At 48.5% G+C, this 12081-nt stretch overlaps 1 protein-coding gene across 1 annotated transcript; it reads left to right on the top strand.

Moving 5' to 3' along the window:
• The first annotated feature begins 5609 nt into the window (after window positions 1–5609).
• Window positions 5610–7441, top strand: LOC149752812 (uncharacterized). Its single transcript, XM_089925439.1, has 2 exons — window positions 5610–6452; window positions 7394–7441. The coding sequence occupies exons 1-2, from the start codon at window positions 5610–5612 to the stop codon at window positions 7439–7441; spliced, it is 891 nt and encodes a 296-aa protein (XP_089781565.1).
• The last annotated feature ends 4640 nt before the right edge of the window (window positions 7442–12081 follow it).

Raw genomic sequence — 12081 nt, 5'->3', positions numbered from 1 at the left:
TAGATTCAGCCGATCACTATAGTCGAGTCACCCTCAAGCAGGATTGTATTGCCCACAGAACACGCCGAGCTCAATACAGACCAGCCCAAGCTGCCCTTAGCTTTGCCCCAGAAACAATAATATCAAAGATTTGGCACCTACTAGCTACAACCACTCTAGAGTCCGGGCCTCTAATCACGAAGCCTGCACTACCCCCTCGGCCACCATCTAACATGCATCCGTCGAAGTTGACCTTGAGAAAACTCGAGGGTGGGGGCTCCTAGATGATAAACACCGTCTGTGGCATTACAAGAGCAGATGTAGAACCCTATATGCCTCGAGCTGTCAAAGGCCTATCTGATAAACCTGCATGGGTGATCTCTGTTGCTTGCACATAGGGCCGCTACATAACAAACCTACGTGTAGGACTGCTCTCTCCAAAGGTCTAGGTGTTCCTAGCCAGCCAAATGTGGTAAGCAATGTAAGTCGCCCCAATGGCTAGATACCGAGTATGAGGATTGGTGGCCCACCATCTGAGCGCCTGGGTGAAGAGACCTAACTAGCACCGAGCATCCGGTAGGATATCGACGAGCCTCCAAACTCTCATAACTCATTCACACTGAAACAAAATGTAGTCCATAGTATCCTCCACTGGCACCTAGGGCAGTGTGGCTAGATGCGCAATCCACGCCTACTCAACATAGATCTCGTCGGTAGCTGGCCCCAAACCACCTTCCAGAGGAATAGGGAACCCTCGGATGAATACCAAACCTCCAAATTCAGGTGCAATCCTATCTCGGGCGCTGCTCATACTGAAGAAGGTCGTAGATGTCTCATTCCGATCTTGAGGCTGCAAGACATACACCAAACCCTCACATACGGACCAGTACTTTCTAGAATCGCTAGCAACTAGACTCTCTCCGCGAGGTGCTCGCCAAACAGATGGCCGATTCAGCTGATATCTCACCCTGCCATGTTAGGGGGAAGAGATTGCAAATCCGTAGACCGTCCACAGCCTCAACGTTGACCATGGTCGGCCAGAGCCTCCTTGGAAAGGCATCCACCTAAGAGTCCTCCACAATATCCATAGTACACCCATCACCAATTAGCCACCTGGTGTTAGCCAAGGTAGTGGACATGTACCTATAGATCTCTCGCCACATGAAGGAGCACCTTTGGCCACTTTGAGCTACCCCTCCCACCGTAATCGGTCCATAAGAAACAGTCATTACCTGACTCCAGAAGCACTATGGCTCAAGAACCGGTCTTGCCGCATGTTGAGCAATCAGTGTCTCTCTCCTCGTGAGAAAAGATTGGACACCCAGCTCTCTCTCGCGAGTCGACTGGCAGACTGTCTCCCACGCCAGCAAGTGCACCCCGTGTCCGCTGCTATATGAGCCCCACAGGAAGCTCTGAAGAAGACGCTCAATCCTCATCAGTACAGTCTTCGGAATGACTGGGTTGGACATGAGATGGACTGGTATGGAGCTGAGGACCGACTCACCTGCATCAACCTCTCCATCATAGATAATGAGGCTGCTCTCCAACCCTCAAGCTACTCGTAGATGCGCTCACCATGCTGAGGCACTTTGACACACGTATTCTCCTTTCCATGATGAGGACACTCAGGTAACTCCACAATCCCTTCTGCTCCCTCATGCCCAGGAGCCCCCTAATAGCCTACTTCACCCACAACTGCGTCTTTGGACTGAAGCAGATGGTAGACTTGTGAAGGTTCACTCTCTGATCTGATGCCTTGCAGTAGTCCTCCAAGACACCTCGAGGGCCGGCGCGTCCCTCATCCTCGCCCTGACTAATAGAAGACAGTCGTTTGCAAATAAGAGATGGGAGATTGATTGGGCATCGGGGCCTGACACGAAGGTGTCCATCTCTCACTCCCGACACACAGCTCAGATAGCGCGAGGTAACACATTAGCACAGATAATGAATAATTAAGGGGACAAAGGGCAACCTTGATGAAGCCCGTTGGTGAAGTGGAAGAATGACGACGACGTCTCGTTGATCAGGTTGGAGAAGGGACCCGAGGTCGTATGGGCCAGGCGGAGACGGACCAGGCCGTTGCAATTGGACTGCCGTTGGGCCGGGGTCCAAGTCCGATGAAACGGGCTAGAAGCCCGACGAAGAAACGATCCGGAGCGGGATGGGGTGCGACTGGGTCGACCCTCCCCAGATCGGTCTCCTCCATCTCGTTCGACGATCTGGCGTCTCGCCGGAGGGAAGCAGGGAGGAGACACTTCCAGAGCGCCTCCCTGCCTCCGGCGAGGGACCCTAACCGCCCTCTACCGGCGGGTGACACTAACCGCCCTCTACCGGCGGGTGATGCTGCCGGTGGAGCACGGATGGAGAAGACGTCGACGGTGGAAGGTGTTCCCGTGCCGACCGGAAGGCGAGCGGCGGAGGAAGTACCACCGCTACAGACGGCCGCGAGGAGAGGTGATGGGAAGGCCACCGCCGACGGACAGGGGTTGGAAGGGGGTGAGACGGCTTCACGGACGGGTGCGGTTATGGTTGATGTGTTTCCGGCTGGGTGAATCCAGGAACAGGTCGACCGTTCTCGTACGCCATCAGGGAAGGGGAAGCCTGTGATGGGGCACACAATGGAGATGAAGAGTTCCATCCCATCGCCTTCAGGGGTTGTGGTGAGGAGAGGTTTGTCAGGAGGCTCCGGGCAGGGATCATCTTCACCGATTTTGGAGCACGGGAAGGTGGTAGATTTGCTGAGAGCTGTGATCCAGGGAGACACTTTGGCATCGATGGAGGGAGAAGCGACTGCTGCATCAGGTGTGTTCGGCCCGGGGCAAGAGGGCAGTAACTCTTCTTCTGTGTGTTAATGAAGGTACTAGCTTGGAACTGTAGAGGGGCGGCCAAGCCGTCTTTCTTGTCATCTTTTAAAAGATTAATTCAGATTCATTGCCCGGATATTTGCTTTCTTTGTGAAACCCGGGTGTCCGGAGATGGGTTACGCCGTGTGCAGCGGCGATTGGCAGTAGATTGGGGATCTTTTGCAGTTGAGTCTCGGGGCTTGTCTGGGGGCATCCTAGTGTTATGGAAGCGTGGGATAGCCTCAGTAGATATCATCTGCAACTGCTCTCAGCAGGTAGTGATGGTACTTTCGGAACCAAATGACCATCCGTGGGTTCTATGTGGGGTTTATGCCAGTACTGACTACCGGACTCGGAGAGCCCTTTGGAATGAATTGACGACTCTGTTGGCCCAGGGAGTACCGACTATGGTGATAGGTGACTTCAACTGCATTTTAAGCCCCAGTGAGAAAAGAGGAGGTAGGGCCTACTCAGATTCTGTGGACAGAAGGGAGTTTCGGGAGGTCTTGGAGAGGAATGGGTTGGTAGACCTCGGCTTCTCAGGACCTCGTTTCACATGGTGCAACAATCAGCTTGGGCATGCTAGAGTGTGGGAGCGGATTGACAGGGCACTTGCATCCCCAGATTGGATTCAGCGGTTTCCATCCTATCAGGTTAGTCATCTACCTCGGATTGCATCTGACCATTGCCCTCTCCTGATTTCCACAGCTTCGGGGTCCACTCATCACAGTCCTTTCCGGTTCGAGAAGTTATGGTTGTCATACCCCCAGTCCTGGGATGTGGTCAGGGAGGCTTGGGGTATGCCAGTACGGGGGGATGCCATGCAGAGGGTGTCGCGCAGACTGGAGCTTACCAAGCGACGCCTTCGTCGATGGAACCGTGAGGTCGTCGGTAATATTTTTCGGAGATTGGAGGGGGTGGAGGCTCAGATAGTGGATTTCCAGGGGCGGGAGGATCGGGGAGAGGAGCTCACGGAGGCGGAGATGGTGGACTTACGACGATCACTAGCTACTCATCATTCCTTGCTCCGCCAGCAGGAGATCTTTTGGAGGCAGAAGTCCAGAGTTCAGTGGGTTAGGGATGGTGACCGGAATACTAGTTTTTTCCACCGATCGGCAGTCATCAGGAGGCAGAGGAACATGATTCGTTCCTTGAGGGTTGGAGTTGGTCCACGGGTGGAGGAGGATGCTGCAGTGAGACGGGTGCTGTTGGAGTTTTTCAGATCCAGGTGGACGGAGGATGGTGGGACACATGTCACAGGTCAGCTCCCTAGGCCGCTGGTGAGAGTTGAGGAGACAGAAAATGCAACTTTGATCCGGCCAGTGTCAGAAATGGAGGTGCAGGAGGCGGTATGGAGTCTGGCCGAGGATAAGGCCCCAGGACCGGATGGATTCCCACCTTTCTTCTTTCGGAGATATTGGTGCATTATTCGGAGGGGAGTGGTGGAGGCAGTACAGTTTTATTTTGGTCGGGCAGTGATGGCAGATGATTGGAAGGCCACCTTTATAACATTGATACCGAAGCGTCAGGATGCTTCGGAACCGAGTCACTATAGACCTATTAGCTTATGCACTACTATGTACAAGGTGGTTGCGAAGATCATGGTGAGGAGGATGAAAGATATATTGCCGAGGATCATTAGCCAGGAGCAGGGAGCTTTTGTGGGGGGGAGGAATATTTCTGACAATATTCTGCTAGCACAAGAGATGATGGGGGACCTACTGCGCGCCTCGAGGAGGCGGTGTTTGATGGCAGTAAAGCTGGACATGGAGCGCGCCTATGACCGGATACGGTAGAATTTCCTTCGGCGAGCGCTAGAGAGCTTCGGATTCCACCAGATTTGGATTGACTGGATATTGGGATGTGTGCACGGGCCTAATTTTTCCATCCTGATCAATGGCACACCATCGCCTTTCTTTCGAGCCACCATGGGTCTTCGTCAGGGATGTCCTCTCTCCCCGTATCTATTTATCATTTGCTCTGATGTACTATCACGTGCTTTGCATGTTGCTTGTGGGAACCGGGAGTTGGTAGCCTATAGCCCAGCCCCGGGTGCCCGCCCCATCTCTCACTTACTTTTTGCATACGACTGCCTCTTGCTCGCCAGGGCGAGAGAGACTGATGCGAGAGCTCTTCAGGGAGTTTTGGAGGGATACTGTGAGATGTCTGGGCAGAGAGTCAACCTCCAAAAATCTGCCATATACTTCAGTCCGAGCACGGAGCGGAGGACACGACGGGAGGTACGGGCGATTTTGGGGATGCAGGAGGACGAGGGGACCCTGGTTTACCTAGGAGTCCCCCTCACAGGGAGGAGACTGCGGGTGGCGGAGTGCTCTATCTTGTTGGAGAGGGTGCGGAGCAGGCTAGAGGGTTGGAGAGCATCATCACTCTCTATGATGGGCAGGTTGACGCTGATCAGGTCAGTACTATTTTCCATGCCCATTTATCTGATGGCACATACTGTCTTGCCAAAGAGGGTCCTGGAGGAGATCGAGAGGCTCATGAGGAGCTTCCTATGGGGCTCTTGTGGGGGGGGTCATGGAGTACATCTGGTGGCTTGGGAGAGAGTATGCTTGCCCCCTGCGTGAGGGTGGCCTCGGGGTGCAGTCACTCCTGGCGCGGCGCGAGGCCCTTCTGGCACGGTGAGCGGTGCAGTTTGTTCTCGAGCCACATAGTTTTTGGAGCCAGATCATGACTGCTAGATATGGTCGAGGCGGAGCCACTGTGCAGGCGGTCGGCAGCCGGAGGTTTTCCTTTATGTGGCGAGAGATCGGGAGGTATGTGCCGATGGCCCTGGCACAGTCCAGATGGCTGGTCGGCGACGGACGGAGCATTGATGTGATTGAGGATCCGTGGGTGGATTCACTCCCATTGAGATTATGGCCGACGATGTTTAGTGGCGAGGGAGTAGAGGGGCTTCGAGTTTCTGACCTTCTCAGGCCAGGGACGGCGGAGTGGGATGGTGACAGACTTGGCCAGTTGTTTGGAGAGCATTTGGCGGAGCGGGTTCGGACGCTCCCCATTCCGGGATCCGCAGGCCCAGATGTTAGGGTTTGGAGCACTACTTGTAGAGCGAGAGTTGGGGTCGGTGATGTCTCTCGAGCTATTCAGCGGATGTCAGTGCCAGGCTTGGACTGTGGCTGGGTGTGGAGGTTTGGGCTACATCCGAGGGTCGCTCTTTTCCTCTGGAAGGTGGCCTGGGAGCGTCTGCCGACGTGCTCAGTGTTGAGTGGACGAGGAGTGAGTCTTTCCCCCCTATGCCCAGATTGTGGGATGGACGAGTCGGTGGATCATGTGCTTTTCCAGTGTGACCGGGCGCGAGGTGTGTGGAGCCTGACTGAGATTCCGGAGGAGGTTTGGAGCCGGAGGGATTGGTTTTTGGAGGCGGTTCAGCGATGGGCTGGTATTCCACAGATGCGCAGCTTGGCTATTCAGGCGTCCTGCTCAGCTTACCAGGTATGGTTAGCCAGGAAAGCCCGGATCTTTGGCGAGGGCAGGCTATCTCCGCGGTTCGTGATGGAGCGGGCTCGAGCACAGGCAGCAGAGATCACACATGTAGACCTAGCCTACAGACCTTTGACAGCTCGGGACATCTGGGGCCCCCACACTGCTTCGGCTGCTCCACATAGGGTATTCTTTACCTGGGAGCCCCCACCCCCGAGCTTCCTCAAGGTCAACTTTGACGGCTCAGTTTTGGATGGAGGTAGGAGAGGAGGGGCGGGATTCGTCATCAGGGGGCCGAGTGCTGGCGCAGTGGCAGCGGGGGGCTGCCATCTTTTTGACACTTCGGTACCTGGGGCAGAGCTGCGGGCGGCTTGGACGGGCTTGTGCTATGCGCGGCGAGTGCTTCAGGCGCGGTCTATCCTTTTAGAGGGAGATTCGGCTACTGTGATCAGCTGGGTCCGAAAGGGCCCAAGCAGCCATGGGGGGGTCCATCCCTTACTGTTCGACATTTTTGAGATGGCAAGGGAGTGTGTTACATTCCGAGCCATGCATGTATACCGTGAGGCCAATGGGGCGGCCGACTGGGTGGCGGCATATGTTGCGAGCCACTCAGGAGACACCCTATGGTATGGAGAGAGAGAGATGCCCGGAGCACTTCGGGACCTTTTGTTTTCTGACTCTATTGGGTGTATTCGTACCCGTGTTGTATGAATTACCCGCTTTAGCAAAAAAAAAAAAAAAAAAAAAAAGGGCGGCCTCTGCACATAGCCAAGAACCCAGCCTATCTAGGTCTCGTGATAGCCAAAGCTCCCCAGCGCAAATCTGAGGAAGTCCTCGCGGACTCTATCATAGGCTCTCTCCATATTCAGCCTCACTACAATGTAGCTCCACTGCCTCGGAGCATGCTACACATCCCACATTATTTTCTGAGCAACTAGGACATTATCGGTAATGCTCCAACTCCCCATAAATGCCCCCTGCTCCTGACTGATGAGTTCGAGCAGCAACAACTTCTCCTGCCCACCATAATCTTCGCCACTACCTTGTAAAGAGTAGTGCAAAGACTGATCGACCTAAAATGGCTAGGCTTTGTCGCATCCTAGCATTTTAGAATGAAGGTGATGCAGGTTGCCTTCCAAGCATCTGCCATCGACGCCATGCTGAAGAACAGCTAGACTGCCTTTATTATCACCCTCCGGATGGTGCACTAATATCTCCTGAAAAAGAAAGAAGGAAAGCAGTTTGATCCCAGAGTTTTGTCCTCCGCCAAGGCCCAAAGAGCCCCCCGTACCCACTCTTAGAAACCGGCCGAATTAGGCCCATATTTTCCATCATCTCAACTACGACATCCAGCGGCAGAAAGCTGGCAGCCACCCTCAGGCTGCTATCCTCCGTCCACCTGGACTTGATAGCCAAGAGACTTTGGAACACCATTTTCATATCTTACTACAATGCTAGAATAAAAGTATTAACATCCTAGCATTAACTACAATGCTAGACTTAATAGCCACCTGGACTTGATACAAGCATTAACATTAGAATAAAAAATATTTCAAAATCGAGTAGGAGGTAATGCACAAGTTCTCCAATGCACCGAACAGCATGAGCAACATGTGAAGCTGCTCAATCCATTGTACTATTCGCTTCTCTATAGACGTGAATAACTTTGAACTTTCTAATATTTGCTAGAATAGGGTGAGAAATATCATTTATATCAATTGGTTTAGAATTAGATAGCTACTATTTTGGAATCTCCTTCAAGTATAATATCCAAGGTTTAAGGGACCAAAATTGCAAATGCAAAAGGACTCCGGTGTTATGAATGCAATACCTCCCTGTAGCCACCAAAGTGAGCCGGGTTTGCAAATTGCAAACCCCATCCCACCAACAGTACCACCATCCAATACACTGCTATTGAAGCTGATTTTGAGGATGCCAGAAGGTCGGTGATGAAGGCCATCCCAATACGTGCGGAGACTGCTAAGCGCTCTAACTCAAGAGACCACTTCTTCCTACTATGTTCATGTGGGACTTAAATATCAAAGGTCTCTTTGTCCTTCTGTGACTAGGACTCAAGCATGGATTTGGACCAAAGAATACCGAATCGTCTCGATTCGGATGGTTTCGCCAATTCTGAATCATACCGGTGGCCTACTGGTACGATTCCGGCTTTAAAACCGGTTCACTATAGGAGCCAAAGAAGATGAAGAGAAAGAGAGATCGAGCATGGGAGGGAGGGAGAATAAGCGGCCGCAAACGCCTGTGGAGGGCCGGCGGAGGCCAAGGCCGCGACTGTATTTCCTATTTTGAAAGCCTCCACCGGCCCTCTGTGGTCCTCTGCAGGTGTTTGCAACCTCTCCTCCCTCCCTCCCCTATTTGCTCTCTCTTGCTCTTTTCCTTCTCCGGCTCCGGTTGGTTTCTCTCAATATGTACTCAGTACCGAATTGGTACCGAGCCAGACTGGTAGCCGATCGGTACGGCACCCATTACTGATTCGGTAATTCTTGGCTTGGACCCAAGCTAAGTTAATAGTATAGAAGATATTTCAACAGACTTAAATACACCGGAAGCCACTAATTAATCTTGTTGAGACACCTACACCAAGACTAAAAAAGTATGACCCTAAGATTTGTCCTATAGTGCCTAGACTCATACGGTGGCTAACTGAACTAAACTAGGGATTAATAATGGAATGAATAAGGACTAGGAGTGTAATCCTAGTTAAAATAGGGCTAACAATGAACTGACAACAGTAGTTTCCTTAGCTATTGCCCTCTTGTTACCTTGCCCTTAATTAATGTTTTCTCTTTCTAATTTCCTTCTGAAACACATTTAGAGTTCGTATTTGGGACCTCCCCCACTACAATCATAGATGCCTCATTTTGAATTAAATGGGTGGTCTTGTGTTGAAAGTAAGCATATACATGGAAAAAGCCTAGCATGGACCACATAGTCCTATCCTTGATTGTTTGTTTCGTTTGGCGGATTGACTTGGGTGCGGTTCTAGTATATGAGGCTTAGTGATGCAAGTAGCTAGAAAGATGCCATTGCAAGTGAAGTCGAAAAGCAAAATAAAAAATAATTAAATTAGAAATTAGTTAAATGAAGAACTAGAAGACAATTAAAAACTAAAACTAAAGCAGAAAGGAACTAGAATGCTTGAAAGTGATAACTAGTAGCTACACCTTGTTACCAAAGGTATATGTCCATAATTTGAATCTACTAGGGATCTTTGAAGAAAACTACCACTCGCTGGAATCCACAAATTCAACATCAATATTCCTTGGAATCCACTAGAGCTTGCTTCAGAATTCGCTAAAGTATGTGCAAAATTCATCATGCAAGAGAGACACCAAAAGTGCACTTATCAGTAGACTTCTAGAACTAAGTGTTGCAAAAATAATAGATGGAAAGGACTAATGGCTACTTATTTTCTTTACTTCACCAAGTTAAAAGGTTAAATACTACATAAAGATTTTTTGAGTTTTATCCCTTTCCAATGTGGGACTAAAGAAAATACACTAGACAAAGGACAAAAGACAAAGAAAAGCAGACTTGGAATTTTAAAATAATACAACAATAAGTGCTTTCGGACTGTGCTGAACATGAAAACTATCCGATAGCAGTTATTATGCTGCATGTCCGAAATGAACTGACCGCATCCTGGATACTGTTAGATGATTAAACCACACTAGACCAGATGCCATGGTTTCTGCTGTTCAAATTGATCTAACAGTAGATTTTTTGGCTGTTAAAAAATTACAGAGTAGACTGCACAGATACTGCTTTAATAACTCGGCCATAACTTTTCCATCCAAACTCTAATTAACGTGGTTCAAAATGTATTTGAAAAGCTAACTCGATGTTGGAAATAACGAACGCATTTTTTAGCTTAAAATTTTATAGGTATTAATCGCGGTGAATTTATCTTTTCGGATTGATGTGCACTGCACTGCTTCTAATACGGCAGCCTAACCTATATAGACCGAGTTATAAAAATTAAAGCCTTTGGACACTCGTTCGCCTCATGTCCTTTCTAATTTATAGGTCCGAATCTTGTCCACTTTTATGACATCAAAGGATGTGGTACCGCCATGCATTATTGAGTATGTTCACGTAGCTTGCCCATATTATGTCTCTCTCTCTCTCTCTCTCTCTCTCTCTCTCTCTCACACACACACACACACACACACACACACACACACACACACACACACACACAGAGAGAGAGAGAGAGAGAGAGAGAGAGAAACTCTTCATGTACTACATAGCCCTAAAACCTTGTCTTTGCTTATTCATCCTCTTCCATTCCTTCCCCTCTCTTTGGATGGGATGCTAGATGGCCATTCTGTGCTTAAGGTTGTATGGGTTGGGTTAGCTCGAGTAACCATGTAGCTCGGGCATTGACAAGATGGAGAGAGGGGGAGGGGGGAGGGACGGTGGCGGAGGAGAGAGAGAGTGGGGGTGGAGGGTGAATGGGTTAATGGGTTAGGTTCAGCTAGCGGGCTGGGTCGGGTAGGGCTCGGAGTCAAGCTCTAGGCTGGGCCTCATTCTTTTTTTTTGCACTCTATAGTCCGAGCTCAGGGTCTCTTGGGTTAGGCCGAAAGCTTGTCCCAACGCTGGTCCGGCTCAATGAGCCTTAGGCTCCAAGTTTGACCTTAGATTGTTGGGCCTTGGCCACCACTACGTGCCACCCCACCCCTACTCGTGCTCTCACTCCACCTCTACTCAACACCAACCTCACAATCCACCAAGAGTAGGGGTGCAAATAGATCAAGTCGGACCGAGTCATGAGTGACTCCAACCCAATCTGGTTCTTTATTTGGATCCTAATTTTAGAACTAAACCCAACTCAATAAAAGATCGGATCGGGTCCACGACTACATTTTTTAACCTAATAGATCATTCGGGTTGGGTCGGGTCCATATATAATCCGGACCTAACTCAAAAAATTCGGATCCAGTTCGGGTCGATTCGAGTCATTGAGTAACAGTGCCTCAGGTCCTGTTTGGGAGAGCTGTTGGGAGTAAAGTTTTTGGAAATAAGTTTTTCTGAATTAGAGCTTTTATAAAAAGTTGTTTGTTGTTTGGTAACTATATTTCTAAAATGTTGTAGCACTTTAACATGTGTTTGGTAAACAAACTGAGCAAGTACTTTTGATATGACAAAATGACCATAAAGGATATTGTATAGTATTATACAACAGAGCATAATAAAATATAATATATATTAATACATAAATATATAATATAGTATTATATTACTGTAATGTAATATAATATTATTATAATATAGTAATATAATATTGTATACTATAGCATAATAATTTAATATAATATTAAATTTTTGACTTTACATATCTATGTATTATGATATAATGTAATATAATATTATATTTATAGTATAATACAATAATAAAGGTATAAAATATTATAATTATTAGCGTAAATTAATTTTTGATAATATAACATAATATTAAATTTTTAACATAACATATTAATATAATATAATATAATACAATATAATATTTATAGTATAATACAATAATAAAAGTATAAAATATTATAATTATGAGTGTAAATTAATTTTTCACCTTTCTGATGACCATTTATCTCTGTAACAAATTTTCTAGCATATTTTTAGAATTATAAAGGGACATTTTGTGCAATTGTTATATTTTATTACGGGTATTTTGGTCCAAAAAACAGCTTTCCAATCAGGCGTAAATATGCTTTTCCGGAAAGCTCCAAAATGGAGCTTCTCCTAAAAAGTTGGTTTTAGCTTTCTAGATAGAACAACTTTTCAAAATTTTTAC

The sequence above is a fragment of the Phoenix dactylifera genome, chromosome 9 (assembly GCF_051530095.1).
Source record: "Phoenix dactylifera cultivar Ajwa chromosome 9, Ajwa_hap1_PhDact_Kaust_v1.1, whole genome shotgun sequence".
NCBI classification, from domain to species: domain Eukaryota; kingdom Viridiplantae; phylum Streptophyta; class Magnoliopsida; order Arecales; family Arecaceae; genus Phoenix; species Phoenix dactylifera.
This window is presented reverse-complemented; position numbering and strand designations above follow the sequence as displayed.

Coding starts and splice junctions, on each gene's coding strand:
- LOC149752812 (XM_089925439.1), top strand. CDS start 5,610: ATGGCCCTGGCACAGTCCAGATGGCTGGTCGGCGACGGACGGAGCATT. Junction 6,453..7,393: donor CTTCGGCTGCTCCACATAGG/GTATTCTTTACC, acceptor AAGGTGATGCAG/GTTGCCTTCCAAGCATCTGC.